The 21,286-nt window shown below is 39.1% G+C and overlaps 1 protein-coding gene and 1 long non-coding RNA gene across 2 annotated transcripts in view; both read left to right on the forward strand.

Moving 5' to 3' along the window:
- Nucleotides 1-16,217, forward strand: part of LOC118224656 (cadherin-7-like) — a 92,187-nt gene extending 75,970 nt beyond the window's left edge. Inside the window, exons 11-13 of the mRNA XM_035412261.1 lie at nt 4,098-4,215; nt 5,293-5,544; nt 14,012-16,217. Coding sequence (XP_035268152.1) covers nt 4,098-4,215; nt 5,293-5,544; nt 14,012-14,514 — 873 coding nt within the window. The 3' untranslated portion in view covers nt 14,515-16,217. The remainder of the gene's footprint in view (nt 1-4,097; nt 4,216-5,292; nt 5,545-14,011) is intronic.
- On the forward strand, nt 7,101-7,811 carry LOC118224659. The gene is made up of 3 exons (XR_004764678.1): nt 7,101-7,191; nt 7,298-7,419; nt 7,737-7,811. It is a non-coding gene; the product is annotated as an uncharacterized LOC118224659 (long non-coding RNA).
- Nucleotides 16,218-21,286: the final 5,069 nt, after the last annotated feature.

The raw sequence follows: 21,286 nt of genomic DNA on the forward strand, positions 1-21,286 counted from the left end.
CACATCTCAATTTCAGTCTGCTGCCACTCATTGTTTCACAGCTAATTGGAGTAAAATCCATGGGGGGATGAAATTAGCAGTGTTCTCCTCTAGTTAACCTATCTTTGGAATTCATTGTGTGTAATGAATTGTGCAGCATTATTCTGTGTAATGTGATTGGTTGGTGCTGGTTAAATCCAAGAATTCACAATAAATGTCATAATTTTACTTATGTGTTCCATAACCTTAATTGAACGGATATCCGATAAAGTGGTTATCTTAAAATATGAACATGCTCGCACCTCTGATGTATAACCCAAATTATTGTTGCAAGCAAGAAGCAGTCAACATACACAATGAGAGAAGTTATTTATCTTAGTTACACATTCTAAATCTACAGGGATATTAGCTGCATAGTTATATTCAAGCTCTCTGAAAATATCTGTCATTACCTCTATCCAAACTCTACAACATTTACTTATTTCCCTTTGTGCCTTGTAACACTAGAGCAGCTGGTAGTTTTGTACTACTTGTATTGCCCAAGTAATGGCTTTTAGTGTTTGCATGTTAAACATGTAAATGTAATTCCTACTGTACGATGTGTATGTTAATGTTATATAAACCATGAAACAATGTAAAACCTGCCATGTTACAATGTTATGCCTACCTTTACAAAAAAATAGTATATTTTTTCAATACAAAGACAAAAACTTTGCATGTAAAACACGCATTTCAACTTACATAATGGAAGCACCAAGTATGATAACAAGATCAATTTTTATAGGAATAATTGTAGATATCTCCGTTTCATTCTAATTTTGATGCATATGCTATCCATTCTTTTTTTGTGCCATGATAAATTGGTAAATGCATACTCTCTTCTGCAGTGCAATATACAACTGGCTCTGCTAAATACATTTGAACTGAATTTTAGTCAGACTTGGATGAATGAACTTATACAGTTGACTCCACCTGAAATATAGTGGTTTTATATTAATCATATTAATCGGATTAGATTAATCTTTTATCTTCCGCAATTATTCTGCAATTAGCAGGCTACTGATAATTGCTTCATTTCACACATTACAACCAAAAGGATTTTGTTTAATAGTTTTGATGGAGTCATCACTCATTGTCACCAAAAAACCTTCTTCTAATAGCTTTGATGGACTTCAAACAACGCTGCCTGCATCAAATGGTTTTATGAGATTACATTTGAGAGTGACATGATGGGTAGCATAATGATAGATAATGGACTGATGGTTGCATTTGTTATTTTATTTCTTTCTTTAAAATATGTTTAAGATATTGGCAGATATTCAGTACACCCAAATGCCATAAGACAAAGTGTGGCTGTTTTAGTGTTAAAATGGGAAACTGAATGGGAACTTAAGTTACAAATTGCTTTAAGAAGACCAATTTTGGAGACAAAGGCACTTGATTGTACTGTTGATTGCAAGCTGTAAAGCAGTTTTAAGAAGCCTTTAAAATAATGACAATTTCATCAGTGCACTCTTCGGGGGGAGAGAGAACGAGAGAGAGATAGAAACTAACCAGATTTGGTTTGACTAACCAGAAATATTACAGTAAATTAATATTAGGCATGTTCATAATGCACACCAGTGTCAGAGCTGTTGTGTGGGAGACTGGACCACATGATCATTTAAAAAGTGGGTTTTAATAAATATCTGAAACAGCTGTAACTAAATATAATTGCCTTGGCTGGATCAAAAGCCATTTGGTAGTCTAAGCTTCACTGTTTCTATTGAGACTTGAATACTGTATGAGTTTGGCCTCAGGATAATATGTAGAATTAAATCAAAGAAAGTACAACATTACTGACAAGTGTTAATACATAAGTCACTTAGAACACTTCACAAAGGTATAATTGATATTTGTTTATATTTGTGAGTTACAAAATCACATGTCTTAAAATGCAATTTGTAGATGAAAATGAAATGAAAAACATGACAATTGATGCTAATTGAAGAAGGCTGAACAAAGTACTTCACTATTAGCACCTTAATTTGGTAGATTGTTTCAATTGTGATGGAAAATTATTCTCTGTTGCCTCTGCCATTTCGCGTTTTGTAGCTGTTTTGTGGTACTGAAAAGATGGCCACAATGAAGACTTAGTCATTAAACCAAGCAACGGCAGACAGTTCTGTCATTAGAGCGAATAAACAGATGGTATGTTTTAAGAACAGGTCCCCAAAGCTTTAAAACATTCCACCTTGAGAGTAGTAATATATTTTGTCTGCGTGTGCCTTATGTTTCCTGGTTATGGTGTGTTGCCATTTGGTATATGTGGTGCTGCTGACAGAACTCGGTTGTGTCACTTTTTCTTGCACTGTGGTTTTGATAATAGAAGGTAATAGAAGGATCTGTAACCGTATGGGAAGTTTGGGCTTTTGATTTCATGTATTTATTTATTTTCTGATGTGTTTACTGTCTACAGCATTTGTAGTACCTAATATTAAGACATGACAGCCCTTATGCCTATTTGTTCTTGTACATTGCAGTGTGTAAACACAAAATCCCATTAAATCCACAATTTATCTTGCTCTTGGGCCTCATTCTGACAGGAATGCGCTAGCAGTAAAGTTTATGTCTGCGTGTAATTTTATGTCTCAGAGTAATTCTCACTTCGCCTAGCCTCACAATGAAATCTCTTAGAAATACATCACGGCCCTCACAGAACAGACACATCAGTGTTTCTCTAGTGGCACTGCACTGTAACTGAGTGATTGGAGCAACATGAATGTAGTTATCCTTCAAACTTCCAGGCCTTTAATACATTCCATGAAGTACAGTAATTGAAAGCAAGTTCCTAGATGGGTGATCACTACTGATCTACTCTAGGCTCATAGGTGAGTATTTCTTAGTTAAAACGTGTTGTAAGGGGACGATAACGACAAGCAGCTAAGAAATTTTACGAGAAGAGTTGCCTTATCAGGGAGTAATAAATAATTCACAGGCCCATTTTTTCTAGTGGTAATTAAAGAGTAAATTGAAATACAAAATTAACATATATCTATATAGGTCTTTATAATTTTATGAAGAAAAAAAAAATGTCATTCAAAAATGTTCAAAATAACATATTGTGAATATCATTGATCTATAATACAGAAGGCAACTTCAATATTTGCAGAGTAAATGCTTCATGTCCTAAAATATGGTGATAATATATCTTGATAACCACACGGTCATATTTTAACACTTATGAAAATAAAAAATAAGATAAGCCTGTTTATTTTACCCACAGTGATGGCCCCCAGCTATAAGATCTTTGTCGTAGGTTGAGTCTGTGCTTAGACCACGTTTTGAGATAGTGGTGTGCTCTATACTTAACCTGCAGAATACACAGAGATCAGGGTACCACAGATAGTGGAGATCATGGCACAAAAAGTGCAAAATCTGCTTATATTATCACCTGGTGGTTGACTGTGATAAACATCTGTATCACCCTTACAGCTGCGTTTATACTCTGAATTTTCCATTTTATACTCAACCATTGATATCGTTGCATATCTGCGTCATACGGTGCCATGAAAGTGTACTTGCCCCCTTCCTGACTTCCTCCACAGTGATGTAAAGGACTGATATCAAATTATGGGAAGCGTTTGATTACAGTTATTACTGCTAAAGGTAGTGCAACCAGTTATTAATCTTAAGGAGGCAATTACTTTTTCACATGGGTGATATGGGTGTTTGATATCTTTTTTCCTGAAATAATAATTTTATAATATTTATATTTATTTTTTTTACTCAAGTTCCCTTTGTCTAATATTCCATTTTGTCTAAAGATCTGAAATCATTCAGTGTGACACATATGCAATAATAGAGGATGTCAGGAAGGGGGCAGATACTTTTTCACGGCACTGTGGCATGTTAATAACATTAACACTGTTTCATTATATTAGCCCATCATTTGGCCATTATTTTAGCTAATCAGCCAGTGCTGATTGATATCACTATGACTCCAATATCATCATGCATCCCTATATACAGTATATATATTATTTCTCTAAAATAAGAAATGCTGAAATCGTTTTTGATCTGAGTGCTCAAAGTTGTGGCATGGTGTGAAATTGGGAATTACTGCTGTGTCCTGTCAGGTCATCCAAACCATCAGCGCAGTGGATAAAGATGAGCCGCCCAGCGGACACCGTTTCTTCTTCGCTCTCAGTGCAGAGGCTGCTGGGAACCTCAACTTCACCCTCAGAGACAACAAAGGTACGTGGACCTTCCTTACCTTTATTTATTGCCAATAAATATTTATCCCTGCCAGTTTAAATCGATTAAAGCCTGCAGGTCATAAGTGCTGCCAGTTCGGTACAGTTTTTGCATGCATACAGAGGAGAAGAAATGCCTCTAGCATTGGTAGTGGACAGAAGAGAGAGAGAGGAAATAAATCAATACATTAAAAGGTGGGGTGAAATGAAAGAGTAATAGCAGAGGGGGATTCGGTCCGTCTTATGTGCAGTTGTTCAATCTGGGAGCCAGATCCCTTTATCTGAATTACATCAGGAGCATTGGTGGGGGGCTCTATGGGGCTCATAGTGCACCAACATGCAAGACCCCTGTGCAGTGACAAATGAGGCCGCACGTCCATGAGGACAGGGGGCACGTGTCTCCATAGGGGTGACTTCTGCCAGCTTTGCAAGTGCTGATGTAGTAAAATGTGGAATAAGCAGCACGAGTCGAAATTAGAGTCAAAGGTCTTTGCACATATGATGAAATGTTGTCAGAGAGTATCACAGCCTCTAAATCTTAAGTCTCAAATGAGATGATATAAAGTAAAAACAGAAGGGTGTGGATTAGGTCTGATGAACACAGAAAATTCTTAAAAAGCCTGGTTCAGGCATGGTGTGTTGTACATTTCCAAGTCCCTTAATGACATGCGCATGCTGATAAAAATAATAATATGAAAAACAGTGGCTGAAAAATTGATTCTCTGCATCGTGATTATGTGCCAGGTGGTAGAGAACTGAACATATTTGTGAGATTAACACCAGGGGTGGAACAGTTTAATTATAATGATCATCCATCTGTTGATGCTCTGCAAAACATTTGTACTATTTTTTAAGGTATCCAGGTATTAGCTGGAAATGGTCTTATAAATGGTAAACTGTGACAATTAATGATTTTTGTTACTCATAATGACACCAACATTACCTGGGCAACCGCCTGTAAACTACTTATATTTTACACTTCAAACATTCTACAAATGCAGTATCTTACTATGGGATTTGAACCGGCAAACCTCCATTGTGACATCACTGAATGCTTTATGCCGTGCGCTCTCCCCAGACAACACAGCCTCCATCCTGACGAAACGGGGAGGATTTCGACGCCAGGAGCAGTTCCTTTACCGGCTTCCCATCCTGATCCTGGACAGTGGCAGCCCCTCTCTTAGCAGCACCAACACCTTGTCCATCCGGGTTTGCGACTGTGACCCGGACGGCCTCGCCCAGTCCTGCAGTGCCGAAGCGTACATACTCCCTGCCGGGCTGAGCACCGGCGCCCTCATCGCCATCCTTGCCTGCGTCCTCACGCTGCTGGGTAAGGCTCAACCTCGTGCTGATTGGCTCCTTCATTTACCATTTGATTGATTGACTGGTTGTTGGATTGAGTTAGCGGTTCTTGATTCCTGATGGTGGGCAACCGTCTCCATGGTGCCGAGAGTTTGATTGCTTCATCGTTTTGATTCATTAGTTCATGCGTTGTTTAGTGTCCGTCAGTCTGCTACAGAGGCACCTGATTAGCTGATTGGCTGTCCTAGATCCTCTCCACAAGTGCTATTTTGTGTTATTAGACGGCCAGTTGATTGATGAATTGATTGCGTGACCACTTGCTGAATGAATTGTCTGTCACAGTGCAATTGTGTTGTGAGGATCTGCAGTAATGCCGTGCTCTGCTGGGTAGACACCGGGCACTGTATTGATTTTCTGGTGGATTTTTCTCACTGTCCTAGACAGACACCAGGCCTTTTTTGTAAATGGTTCAATAACTGTTGTAATTAGCCAACCTATAATTCTACTTGAGTTAAGTGATTAATTAGCTAGTGTGCACATAGTTGTTAATTACTGACTGAATTGTGTGTTGTCATTACTCCTTGTGTGGCGGCAATAATCAGCAAGATTCAACGGACTTAGTGACCTAATATAAAATTTGGCTATAAAAGATTGAAAAGCATTTAGGGGTATTTTCTCTGAAAAATATCCACAGTTTACCTTATATTTGTTATTGAAGGAATCAAGTTAGAGCTTTGCGTGCACCATGAGCTGAAAACAAACCCTATAGAAGGCATTTAAGAACATAGATACTGTTACAAAGACAATTATGAAATAATTTGTACATCCAAGTAAACACCTTCCCCGAGGTGTTTGTGAAAGCTTGCTCCTAAAAGTTTTTTTAAGCCCTAAAAAAGGTTAATGTGCATTAAGACAAACAGCAGGAAGCATCACTTCCAGCTGCTGTAATGAAACACCTCTAATTGTTGTCGGCTCTGTGCATCTGGTCCATAGTGGGCGTATCAACCTGAAAACGGGTGGCCTCTAGTAAACCACACTCCATAACTAAATGCCCATCCCTCTCTTTTTCCTGCTCCTAAAATCTATGTCTGGTAGGGGTATCTGTCTATGGTAGGGCTACAACGGTACATGCATTCACACCGAATTGTTCACTCACACTGCGACCCAAACAGTTACAGTCTCGCCTTAAAGCAAGTGTGGGACTTTATTTTTCTTTGTGCAGAACTTAAATTCAAGAACTCCAAGTTCCCTCTGGTGAGAGACATTTTCTTAAGAAATGAAAAGCAATTTTATACTTTAGTTTAAAATTGCGTTTAGTTTTTCTTCTGCTCGACAAAAATGCGACCAAATTGTGAATTCAATACCGCAGTATGTTCCAAAGCAAGATTTTTGTGTATTGTTGCAACCCGGCTAACCGCTCCTCTTATCCTGCCACCCAACTCCAGTGCTTAATCTGTCTCTAATAAGACCTCATTCAATCAGCAGATTGCAATCCTGCTGCATTGTTCTGTTGATAGGAGGGAACAGAAGGTAATAAAAAGACTGCAGTGGCTCTCAGTTCTGTTTCTCCCTGGCTCTTGTTCATTCTCACTGACGGCCATTACAGAGCGGATAGATAGAAAGTTGTTTCCAGTTCCTGGTTCCGTGATTTAACTAAAAGAACTACCAACATCAGGTTAAAGTGGTTATTATTTTCTATATTCCATACTTAGGGACCTGTAGTACTATTGGTTGGCTATTGTTACTTATCTTAGGGAGTGCTGCAACATTTTTTCCACTAGGATGCATCCTGCTTTTGGGAAAGAGGGCTTTTCTGTGGTTCGGATTCTCCCTGAGCACAGAGATTACACTGCCATGCGGAGAAGCCAATTTATTTTGGGGCTGGTAAATCATGTCTGGGAAGGTGGGTAGGGGGTTCCCAGGCCACTCTGTCTTGGCAAATGTGGTGTTTTGGGTGGGGGGGTGGGGGGGGGGGGGGTGTTGGACAGAGTTTGAGAGGAAATGTGGAGGAAAGAGGAAACTTGTGTTTTTCTGAAAAGGATTTCTATATTTTAATTTAAGAAATCATGCAATCATCACCCAGGCCTGTTTAATGTAAGGTCATTTTTTTCAGCTGTGCTATTATTTTATGAAATATTGCACCTTTATGAGTTCGTAAGTATTCATTCCTTAAAAACCCTCTGAATATAGTGGTACATATAATTTTTTTTTTTTTCACAGGCAGGTCCCCAGTTTAGAAAGGTGCCATGACACATAACTTTAAAAAAGGCAAATACAGTACCCTGCTGAAGTGTATCTTTGTTCGTGTGATATTTGTAATGGAACTAAGCTGGGTCGGTCATTGTCGTAAAGGGAGGAACTGTCCCAGAGGCAATTTAAAGAATCTAAATAACACATCTCTGCCTGCGACAGCTGCTGCAAAGGTTGTTGTCACTCTCGGTGCAAAATCATGATCTCTGCTTCCACATTACCCTTGGGCTTGACTCGGAGTGAGATTGAGGGGGAGTGAGGTCAGGTGAGAGGTTACTTGTGTGAAGGTAGTCTTGTAGTATTCTAAACACGAGCACTCAAACCAGGCTATGAGCTATTCAACTTAGTACATGTTAACTACATTTAAAACTGCTGTTTTTATTTTTTCTTATTTTTTAAATTTGCCTGTTATTCAGCTGTCATTGAATGTATTGAATAGTCTTAACCCCTTAGAGCCCTGTTTTAATGACAACAGTAGTGCTAACAGGCCTGTATAATACTGCTGATTTTGTCCTCTGCACATGGAATATTTTTCATTTTTGTCTGGTTTGGTTTTACAGTCTTCAATAAACATGCTTGCATCAGCATAGGTTGGCCAGTGTACTGGGGGGTATGTCAATTAAAAAAAACATTTGGCTTTGATAATGAAATTATAAACAAATAATTTGTTTGCAGTTCAACTCACTTAGATGACCTTTTGATGTGTATTCTGCTATTTTGGTGTCCTTACCAATTCATTGAGGGAAATGAGACTGCATGATTGATTGAGAAAATTGATTGAGACAAAGAAACAATTTCTACACACAGGAGAATATGTGAATTTGTTAAATGAATGCATGTATGTACAGTACGTAGAACATTTCAGCCATAGAGACAAGCATAATAGAATGAAGATTTTCATAACTCATGTTGCTACCTTAACTGCAAATTTAAAGAAATTGAACAATGATTTTTGTTACATTACTGCTACTTCATTTTAAAATAGACACTGTTTAGTTTAGCCAGAGACTAAACTAAATTAAGTTGACCTACAATCAGACCAGCAGTAATTGGCATCTCTCTAGAAAAGTTTTTTTAAACTCATTTTCAGTGACCTTCAAACTTCAATTTCCTTTGTGAATTTTTTGATTCTATTCTGGTCTTTCTTTATATCAGAATGCAGTGTGGAGTTTACAGTAATTGTAGTAGTCAGTTTTAAGGTAGGCTACCTAACAGAATAACACAGTGGTGTGATCAAAAGTGCACAACACTGGAAAAAGTGTATTACCCAGATGCTTATAAGCACATAAAACAGAGACTGTAGCACTGCAGGTGCACTACAGTCTCTAGTCATGCAATTCAAGGAAATAGAGTTGGACATGCCTTCATTCACGATGACCATGAGTTACTACCAAATTTCACAGTTGCATTTTACAGTGACTATAGCACCCTTATTGTGCAATTGTGTTACTTAGTGTTCAAAATAAATAGATATTCAAATGGATATTATGTGCAGTCCACCCACTATTTTGCCAATTTTTACTCAAGACAATGAAACATAGGTACAAGCACAACATGGAAATTATCTATATTGTAGCAGTTCTGTGTTAATATTATTTTCAGTATGGCCAATGCTCATTTTACAAAGAGAATTATATTGCTTCAGCTTTTGAGGAGTTGAAGATCTGAATCACTGTGAAGAGCCTTGAGTCAGCCTACAATTTTCTACCCCCAATCTGTGAGCGTTGCAATCAGTTATGAGCCAAATTATCAGTGGCAAAATTATGACAGAATCTGCTATTATAATCAGTGTGTTAGGTGTGCCTGTGTTAAACTAGAGGGTGAAATTCAGTATGGATAGTAGTCCAGGATTAAATTCAGTTGGGGGGTTAGGGGTGGGGGTGTGTGTGAGATGGATTGAAATTCAAGACTTTATTCAATATGCATAAGGCGGGGTTTCAGTTTGATGGCTGAGTTCTTATTGTCTTTGGCAGTAGTCTTCTTTATGAGTTTGCGACTGGGCCTAGCCACTGCAAAGCAGACGCTGCACAAAAGGAGGATGACAGCCAGGAGCAGTGCAGAAATCAATTGAATTTTATTATTGGTAGTGCCCCAGCGAACAAAAATTTAACAGACTCAAGAAACAAAACAAACAAAAAAAAAAGATAAAATGACTAAACTGTGCAGTTTTTAAGTTTGGAGAAACGATCAAGAGAGAGCTAGATTTGAAAAAAAAAAAAAAGTTCCACCCCTCCCCTTAGCTCTCCCTCCAAAGCCCTGCCCTCCAAACACATGTGCTGCCTGTCATCTGAGTACTATAGAGAGGACAAGAGCATGTCTCATTCACTGTATAAAATAAAACATATGAAGTCATCATAATTATTGTAAAGAATGAATGTATCTATAGTTTTTATTTATTGCTATGGGCTAGCGAAAATCAATAAATGCAGACACTGCCATTTTCGATTGTATGAGACTCTGCCAGACGAAGTTACGGGCGAAATGTCGGTCAAATAAACATTACTAAATGCATCTGTAATTGTGCTTTTTTTTTTTGTTGCTAGAACGTCATAGGTAGCTATAAACATAGCTAGCTAGCAACAGATAGGCTACAAGCTAACACCTAATGTACAGCATTGTGTAACAGTGGGCTAAATGTAACCTTAGTACCCCTAATGGCTTCATGCTCCCTTATACGTGTCCGTATGCGAGTGGCTAGCCCTTTAAATCTGCAGCAGCAGTGAGCCGCACCCACTCCACTGCTTGCCTGCTGCGCATCTAAAAACGGTATTAAAGAAGAATAACCAAAAAATATAAAGTCATCTCGCCTTGTTAGTTGTACATATGGGGGCGACATAGCTCAGGAGGTAAGAGCGGTTGTCTGGCAGTCGGAGGGTTGCGGGTTCAATCCCTGCCCTGGGCGTGTCAGAGTGTCCCTGAGCAAGACACCTAACCCCTAACTGGTCTGGTGAATGAGAGGCAACAATTGTAAAGCGCTTTGGATAAAAATGCGCTATATAAATGCAGTCCATTTACCATATGGTTATTTTTAAGTTTATTATTGTAGGTGCATGCAACATCATAAATAAATGTAATTTAAAATTTTGTTCTTATAACTTTTTAAACAATCGCCAATAGGCAGCAATTCATCACTAAAGTACAGCCACACAAAACCCGACCACGCTAAGAACGTTTTCCCATGGAATGCCAGCACATTACATCCATCCATCCATCCATTAGCTATACCTGCTTATCCTTTTCAGGGTCACGGGGGGTGCTGGAGCCTATCCCAGCATGCATTGGGTGAGAGGCAGGAATACACCTAATCTATCGCAGGAAACTGAAGTATGTAGAGGAAACTCAGGCGAACACAGGGAAAACATGCAAACTCCACACAGGAAGGCCTTGGCCAGGATTTGAACCCAGGACTTTCTTGTTTGCAGCACTTCCCTTTCCTGTTTGGTGTGCGCATGCCTTGTTTTGCTGGAACAGTGGCGCATGTGACCTGTCTGTTCTGTGAGGAAAGCGGGAACGCGCTTCCTCACAATAACGATAAATTAAATTTTATGCTCAGCCCTATCTCTAGCCCTATTCCAGGCCCTGAACCTTAAACACTAATGTAAACTGTAATCTCAATATGTGCACATCCAAAAAAAGGTGTAGCACTGTCCCTGGAGCAGACATGCCTGGAATACCAGGCCACAATCTTCCATATTTACAGCAGAGCCAGCTGCACAGAGATAGAAATGACCAAAAAGACTTTGCTGTAGGGCATATGGAAGAGTCCAACTCCCTCACCAGCCCGCAGTTGTTAAAATCCATGTTTGACAAGAATAGAGGGAGCGGACAGAGTGAGGGAGGGAGCGGATAGAGTGAGAGGGAGCAGCAGGGGCTGATTTGGCAGTGGTGGTTCATTTTAATGACAAACGTGAGACTAGGGCACCGCCAAACGCTCTCCTCGAATGGGATTGATTGCGCATGATGGATTGTTTTCGCAATTCAATTACGGCAAATCGAGGATAATGTTGAATTGATCCATTTTGTCTTTGTACATCTATCTCATTTCAGAGCTTAGCGGTGTAGTGAAAACAGCCATTTACTCATGTGTACCCTGTACATTTTGTAAATAAAGTTCAAATCTGCTTACCATAATTGGGCCACCTAATCATCCTCACAGTTTAATTGGGTACATGCTCTTCTTACACTGGATCTGTCATCCATATAAACCTCTGTACTTGTTCCTCATCCTTCATGAAGCCATTTGGAATACTTAATGAATAAGGCACATAAAAAAATCTGTTCCCATCTTCATTTTATGAATACAGTAGCATGGTGATGTATCTCTGGGCATTCTTTTGTAAATAATTTTAGCAAATTTGAATATAAACCAAAATATATAGACTGTACACCAACTGCAATCATGAGAGCAAGGATAAAAAAAGGACTGGCGTCCAAAATGACACCAAAGTACCATTATATTCAAACCATTCTTTGTTTTTTACATTAATACATACATTAAGGCTAGAATAAAATAATCCTTCACCAGTGCCAAATGATCCAGTTTATTATAAATGCAAATTGTGGAAGCTTGCTGGAGGAATTGTTGAACTGTACTTATTCGTTCCACTGCCATGCATAGAGTGCATGGCGATGAGAATAATATGCACGGAAAAAGTACTGTTACATAAACGGCACAAGTATCCTTGCAGTTTTCGCTGAGCGTTTAGCCTCTTTAATTTCCAACACCAAACCAGCATGACAAATCGTTCCTGTTTTTAATAAATTTGACATACTCAGTTGGCTGCCAGGTTTTCAAGGAGGGCGATAAAATACAAGGTAGCCAAATCGCTGGCAAAAGTATATTCAACAATTTACCACTGGGGAGAGGGGTAAATAACCACCCCCCCCCCCCCACCCCATGCCCCCTATCTTGATTATGTGTTGAGAACTGCAGCATCCCCTCATTGCCTTGCCTGGGGAAAATGTATACGGTGGAGGAGAGAAATATGGGTCTATGGAGCAATATTTCACACTCACTCTGCCAGTGCTGATGGATGGATCATTAGGCGTTTGCCTGTTTGCTCATGCACAGGAAGTTATTTTCAGCCCTGATACATCCTCAAGGATGGGCGGGGCATCCGGAAGGCTGTCTTTCAGTTCCGATTTTAGGGTTCTCTCTAAGCGATCACTTATGTTTGCAGGGCAGAGTAATATGGAAATGATCCGAAACACAGTTTTACAGTTTGGTAATGTATGTGCCATCTGGAGCATCTGTTGTTTGCTGTTGGGGCTTTTCTCATTCTGTGAATGGCAAAAGGGAGAGACTCACTCCATAAGTTACAGCTTGTGCACAGGATATCAAGGGCTGTTCTAGGTCTGTGTGTTTGTGTGCGTTTCTTAGTTTATAACTTGGACAGGCAAGACGGATAACTACATGGGCATACACGTACATTACAAATTGACATGTTTATTGAATCATGAATTGGCCCTTTTTGCAGTCATGCCTATTAAAGCTGATTAGAGTCAAATTCACCAAAGTACCAAAATTAATGTTAACAGTGAGCACCGTATCTTTGTGTCTCCGAGAAAACCATTAACATCTCATCATTAGCATCATCACAGAGTACACTTTCAGAACATCATTGACCAAATACTATTGAAAGTAAAAATGACTAATGTAATTATAAACCTTATTCACCATTTTCAGAAAACAAGATGGAGGAGGTATGGGGCTTTACAAACAAAACTGCTCATATAAACTCACGCCGTACATTCTGTTAAGCTAGATAAGGGAAATCCTTGCCTTTATGCCCTTCTGTGCATCTGATAGAAAGTGGCATTGGAACAGATTAAAAGGAAAAGCTTAAAATAAACCTTAGTACTCTGCAGGTGAGATATAAATGTGTCCTTGGGCTCTTTTGGTTTTAATATAAATTTTACACAATACGTATTTTCCGTTGTTCTCATTTCCCCTCTGATCAGTTTTCACCATGTATTATAGCAAAACGCAAGTTCAGTCTCTGAAAGCCATAATGTGCTTTGTTTCCATTATACTCACTAATTGCTTAATTTAGATAAGACTAGTAATATATTTCATTAGTCCTGAAAATGAGCTTGAACTGGCTGTGTGGAACGGTTAAAGAACTGGACTTGGTATTTCACCTGTGACAGCGTCCATGAGAGAGATTGGAGTGTTTGATAACTGGTTTGAGTGTGTCATCTGTGTCCCAAGCTAACGCTGTGCTTTTCCCTCTCCTTCACCGCAGTTCTGGTGCTGCTGATCGTGACGATGCGCCGTCGGAAGAAGGAGCCCCTCATTCTTGAGGACGAGCGGGACATACGGGAGAACATCGTGCGTTACGACGACGAGGGCGGCGGGGAGGAGGACACCGAGGCCTTCGACATGGTCGCCCTGCGGAACCTCAACGTCATCCGGGACCACAAGGCTCGGCGGGATGTAACGCCCGAGGTGACCTCCTTCTTCTCCTCGCGGCCCGCCTACAAGACCCTGCCGGACAACGTCATCTTCCGGGAGTTCATTTGGGACCGGCTGAAGGAAGCGGACGTCGACCCCTCGGCACCCCCCTACGACTCTCTGCAGACCTACGCCTTCGAGGGGAGCGGCTCAGTGGCGGAATCCCTCAGCTCACTGGAGTCGCAGAGCACGGACTCCGACCAGAACTACGACTATCTTAGCGACTGGGGGCCTCGCTTTAAGAAGCTGGCTGATCTGTATGGCAACACTGAGGGCTGCAATATATTCTCATAGCCCTGTTTCAAATTTTAAGTTCATGTTGACCGTGGAGTTGAAATAAGTGGGGAAAAAACCTAATGCTATTATTGTTACAAAAAAGGACTCCACAGGACAGAACCAGGTAAAAAAAAAAAATCCTGAACTGATCTTTCTTTCTTTTCTACTATCTTTCTGTGGATAGTAGAAAACTGCTTTTGACCAAGAAAGCCAGAAGGAAATTGTTACAAGAAAACAAATAAAAAGGCTATTTAAATTCAAAAGGTATTATCCATCAATCCCCCTGGATAGGATTTTCTCAGAGAATCCATGGAAGTTTTGACAAACTATAAATATGACAACACCAGAGATAATGTGCGAAACACAGACCATGAATGCTGAACCTGGCGGGAACCAAAGACCTCACCTGTTGGACCCAAAGGGTAACCTTGTGCATTAACCCTTGACTACTGTATCCGACATGGGCCATGAGTGCCAGAATCAGTGTTATTCGCCAAATACTGCGATGCATTTTACTGCTTTTGTTGTTCTCCAAGTGACATTTATTTTTTTATTTGTCTGTAGTGATTAGTCAGTACAGCGACAGTTTAACAAGTTCAGTGGTCATTAAAAGTGTACACTTTGATCAGTATACCATAGATGTTTTTTTCTTCCACTCATTTTTAACAGAACAACACAAAATGTCACAACTACTGACTTGCTTCACATTGGGGAGAAAAACACAGGGGTGAAATTGATAAAGATTTTCTAACAAGTATGTGTATGCCAGATATGAATCTAGTGAAAGTAACTGCTCTATTACTGTGTAAAAGAGGCTTTACAATCTCCCTCACACTGTATCTAGTGGGAAAGGGGATCACAATCTGACAAAAAACAATTCCGCTTTTCTATTGGCAGACATTGTGACAAATGTTGTGATCTTTTCAAGAACAAATTCACCTTCTTTGAGTCAGTGCCCCCTCGTATAACTCTTTGGTTCATATATAAGTTGATACAGGGTGTTGATTGAGAGTCATTCTGCTATCAAGTCTAGTTTTAGACTTGAATATTAAAAACAAACTTTATGGCTAAACAGTGCGTTCTGAATATATTTGGTAGGTAGTTCATGCACTTGAGTGAATCTTGTAAAAAGAAAACCAGCATAAATGAACTGAAAATCACAGGCCTGTTATCAATGTGAACAACAAAGCTCCTAGTGTCAAGGATAATATGGCAAACTCTAATTAAACTCAGAGCTTAGTTGCCACTACATCAAGGACGTCAGCGAGTTACTTTGGGCTCAACGTTTATAGATAATAGAATAATTCTAAGACCAATGTGGGAAAGAGTGGGACGTTTTGCTTCAAAACATGCTTTCTGAATTTGACTATTGAACTTTTTTCCTGAATATGTTTATAATAACAGCAGTGTTTACAAGAGAATTGTTTTTTTATTTTGCAGAAGCAGAAATATGTGACTGATGTTTTTTCCCAGTTTGCTGACAATAAAAAGAACATTGTGTTCCTCAAAACAATGAAGCCAATTCAATTACTTCCGACAAGAAGAGCAATGATATTCTGATGTTTTCTTATCTTTTCAAGGTAAGACTGATATTTAAAAATACAAGAACTGCTGCAGAGATGTTTCCTTGCCTATAGTGAACAGCATCATCAAAAAAGCAAATTACAGCTCATGAAGCAATGGTGTTTTTATTTCTTATTCTGGATGGATCTGTGTACTTGAAAGGAGCATCTGAGACAGATGAAGCTTGAAGCTTTGCAGTCAGCTAGGTGGGTTTTGCGAAATGTAGCTGGCCATGTCAGACTGTTTCAAAAGCTTTTGCAAATTTGGGTGTTTTACGCAAGGGACACATCTGTTTAGAATGAATAAATACCTCATGTTCTTTTTGAATGGGGGGTGGGGGGAGGGGGGGGAGGGTGGGGCACTGGTATTAGTGACATTTGCATATTTAGAATTTGCTATATATAGATTATACTTTGAAGATGTGCATTTGACCCTATCACTAATGTAATTTCTTAATTACTCAAAGAATAATTCAGTCATTTTGCTTGCAAAGTGAAGATAATGAAGATTGAGAATACTGTCTGAAGCCTTAAAGCAAATCTAATTATTTGTTAACTGGTTTGCTTAACGTAATCTAAAAAGGCAATCGAAATCTCATTCTGCTGTGCACTAAGTCCTGATAAATACCATTTTAATGAAGTGAATTAGCAGAAATGAGCCTTCGTATCTCCGCATAAAGAGAGGTGGAGAGAGGTTGTTTGCCTTCAACATGTACGGTCTCTGAGGCACAAAATTATTAGAAGTACCTCTTCCAAAAATGAAAAAAAAAATGCATAGCTGTAAAGTTATTTCATTAGAAAGGGTTGGTGTTAATTCTGTCATTTGGTTCTTTCTGCTAAAATAATGGTTTTCAGTATTGTAGCACACCCTGCAGTTGATATTGAATCCTGGCTGTGCAAATGCCAACTGTAACAGTTGGCCCTGTGGGGCTGTACAAAATTGGCAGCAGTGTCACCCAGGGAGGGAGGGATTTAGTTAGCATGGTTTCTCTCTGTCATCACACAAGAGCACTAGACCTGCATGAAGTGTGCTCTTCAAATCCAATGCCTTATTCCACATTGACACAGCAGTAGCAGTGATTTCACAGGCCAACTAATGTGAGTGACTATTTCAATCTGTCCTTAGAATTGGTTTAAAAAAAATCTTTGGCAAATCTATTGCAATCAACAGTCCACTACTATTACTACTGGAGTGTGATAATTATTGATGCCTGAGACAATTGATAGTTGCCAATAAGATTCCATCTCAGTGCGATCCTTATATGTGGCATACTGAGATTGCTTTAACAATTGAACTGCTCCTTAGACTCATTCTCAGCATAAGCATTGGAAGAAATTCAGCTTTGTTGTGGTTGAGCTAGGCCAAGAGTATGCTGTCACCATGATGTTGGCTTTAAATATGAGAAATTTCTGAATACAAGGTCTCATACAATGGGCCTGAGAGAATTGGTATATACCTGAGTAAGCTAAATAATTCCCAGGAGCAGCATTGCACGGTTGTGCCATTAGTATTGTATTCTGCGCAATATCCATCTTTGAATTTCCAGCAGACAGCAAAATGTACAATTTGTATCAATAACTTTCAGTTGGAAATAAGAGTGACTAAGATGTACAGTATGAAACAAACCAGCGAGCACACAAGTAGTGTCTTTCATAGTATCTCAACCAGTTTGAACCATATATTTCAGCAAGTAGGCCCGTTCTTTGGATAAAATCATTTCAGAATAAATTTGGGAAATTCTTAACCCTTTTGGGTTGACCATAATAGCGCACGCAAAATGAGGACACCCAAAACATAACCTCTGCACATCATTTTTTTCATCATCTAAAATTATGACAAAGTCATACGGCAAGTTTTGTCAACGGCAAATTTTTTTGATGAAGATGACGAAGACAATAACGTAATGAAAATGCCTTTTTTATTTTATATGCTTTGTTGCACATATGAATATATTACAAGCAGGGCCTGATATTAACACCCGCCACAGGCCAAATGCATGTAGAATTTGGCAGTGGCGTGTAACTCATTCACTCATACTAGCCTCTTTGGCCAATGATCTTTTGGCAGAATTTTCTATGAAAAAGTAAATTTTGTAGTTTACAAAAAGCATCTGAAATAGTCCAGTCTATTCATGGTGACACTGCATGACAGTCCAACACCCATGACCACTGTGTGGACACTGCGTGCTCCTCCCATAAATATGTTTGTGGTCATTTTTGTCTTGACTAAAATGAATGGAGAATGCATTACTAAAATATGACTGAAACTAAAATGCATTTTAATCAAAATACTAAGACCACAAAGACAAAAAAGAAAGACAACACTGCTTCTGCATAACGATGGTAATGAGCAAGCCACTGGAGAGAACATTTATAGAAGAATCAGCTGTGAGATGTACCAAGCATGACTAATACTCTGAGCAGCAATATAAGAAAACAGTATTGAGTTATCTACAGGATCAATCAGAGGCCAAAACTAATTAAAAAGAGGAGCTTTGGGATAAAAAGGAGAGTTTCTGTTTAAGAGGGGGAATAAAGTCCAAACTGGAAAAGATCAAGAACAGATCTCTGAGTAAGTGCTTATAAAGGTGATAATTGGTTAATTGTTTGTAGGCTGAATGTTAGTAAATGTTTAGACATTTAACACATGGACAGCAATTTAATGAAGAGGTATAATATGATCTGAAAGAATACCATTGCAAGAGATGAAGTAAAGGACACAGAATAAAGAAATATGAAGCAGGGGAGAGCCTGCCAGGTAAAAGGCCATGGGGGCTTGCTCTTGAAGTCATTTTTTGATGAAGAGATTAGAATCAGACGAGGGCTTCTCCCAGCCACCTCTGTGTCACATTCACTGTTCTCTTTGATAATGCCATGAAGCAGAAATGTTATTGAGCTGAGAAACTGTACCTCTGATGACTGTGTGTTGTGATTTCCCTACAAGTGTTCGTCATTTGTCTTACCAGTCTACCTAGAAATCTTCTGCATGACTCAAATTATGCTCTTTATTGAAAAGACTATATTCTTAAATATGTACTCTATATACACTGAATGGCCACTATTTGGTCACCTATAATGTACTGGCTATGGCCCCCTTTTGCTCTCAAGAATAGTCTGAATTCTTTGCAGCATAGAGTCAATTAGGTACTAGAAACATTCCTTAGGGATTTTCTTCCATGGTGACTTGATAGCATCATGCAATGCAGATGTTTTGGCTACACATTCATGCTGCAGACCTCCTGTTCCTCCTTATGCCAGATGTGCTCTGTTGGATTGAGACTGGGGAACTGAGCAGGCCATTGGAGTAAACTGAAGTCACTGTCGTGCAACTAGCTTATGATGATGCATGCTTTATGACATGGCACATGCTAAAAAAAGGTTTGACTGTGGCCATAAAGGGATGCACATGTTCAGCAAGGTATTATGTGACATTTTCAATTGGTATTAACTCTAGAAAGGTCAGAGGCAATGCCATGGAGTGTTTAGACTTCAAAAGTTAAATTACTCCAACGCTATATGAAATACCCTCCACCTTCCATGACTTTCCCTAAATATTAGGGCTTAAAATAACTGTGTATCTTAATTTAAAAAATATTGAATCCCCCGCCAGACAATACGTAGCAGGTGTTGGTACCCAGGTGCTGACGTTTTGCTCTCTCCTCCAGCACGCTATTCAGCGAGTGAATGACCGACGCATTGACACAAATTGCTTCATCAAGAGCTTTCTAAACTAATTTTGCACATACAATCTCTCAAAATTCATTAATTGCAATCATGTGATAAAGTTGAATAAGGGTGGCGATAAATATGGAGATTAATAATTGTGGGCGCTCTAGTTATAGAAATAAGTTTATAATTCCATGGAGATAACACTTCAGACATCCATTCAGTTTTTCACTGAATCTGAGACTTTAACTAAAGTTAGAAAACATGTCAGGTCAGCAAATGTAGTTGGAATAAGGCTAAAGGCAACTGTGCGAAATGCAACCAATTTGTTAGTGGTCCCTGCTCACACAAACAACCAAAGCTGTGCATTCTCTGTGGATCTGGTGAGTAAGAGGTAAGAGATAGTGTGTGTTTAAAGGCACAAGAGAGAAGAGTACTGGATTTGTTATGATGGAAGAATTTTAAAAAATATTATTTTGTATTTTTTGCTGTATGATACGTTTTTTTGCTTATTTGCTGTATGATACGTTTTTCACTTAGCCTATACAACAAACACTCTATATTTCATAAATACAAATGTTGAAATTGATTCAGTTGTGTCCTTAATTTCAAGAAAATAATTTTACAAGATATGGATCCATAACTTTTATGAAATTAGGTCATGGTGGCGGCAGAAGTCAAAGTTATTATGCTGGACGACACTGGCTTGTCTGACCAAGCAATGTTTTCCCAATCTTAAATTGTCTCATTTTGGTGATCACAAAACAGTGTATAGCCTCATCTTCCTGTTCTTCATCTACCTGGCATGGTCTTCTGCTGCAGTAATCCATCTACTTCAGGGTTTGACATGTGTTTTCGGAGATGCCCTTCTGCACACCACTGTTGTAAACAGTGGCCTTTCTTGAATGAGTCTGCCCATTCTCCTCTGTCATTTTCACCCACAGAACTGCAGCTCAGTGGATGTTTTTTTTTGCGCAACATTCTCTGTAAACTCTAATGACTGTAATGTATGAAAATCCCTGTAGGGCAGCTGTTTCAGAGATGCAGAAACCACCACATCTGGTGGTACAACAACAATTATACCAAGGTCAAAGTCACTTAGATCATGCTTAGACCACCCAGTGTAATGCTGGGTCAAACAACAACTAAGCCATGTCAACTATGCCATGTCTGCAAGCTTTATACAGTACATTGATTTGCAGCCACATGATTCACTGTTTGGAAGAGCAGTCTATTTGCAGGTGTTTATCTTTGTTTTTGTTTACCTTTTAATACTATATCATCAAGCCAATGTGCAACTTATTTTCATTTGACAGTTATGCATTTGTTTGGTATGTTGTATTTGATGTGACTTGTTTCCAGTTATTGGAAAATTATGTACGTTGTACATTTGCCAGTAAAGTAGACTAAAAAATCGAATAAAATCAATCAGGGACGAAGTTGTGTTGAAATAAACTGTTTGATACATTGTTAGGAAGCAAGAATGCACTGGTGAGCTCAGCAATAGCAAAGAACCTGGAAGACCATGAAGAAGAAGCCGTTTTCAAACACATAAAGAACAC

This window comes from Anguilla anguilla, chromosome 4 (genome assembly GCF_013347855.1).
Source record: "Anguilla anguilla isolate fAngAng1 chromosome 4, fAngAng1.pri, whole genome shotgun sequence".
Lineage (NCBI taxonomy): Eukaryota > Metazoa > Chordata > Actinopteri > Anguilliformes > Anguillidae > Anguilla > Anguilla anguilla.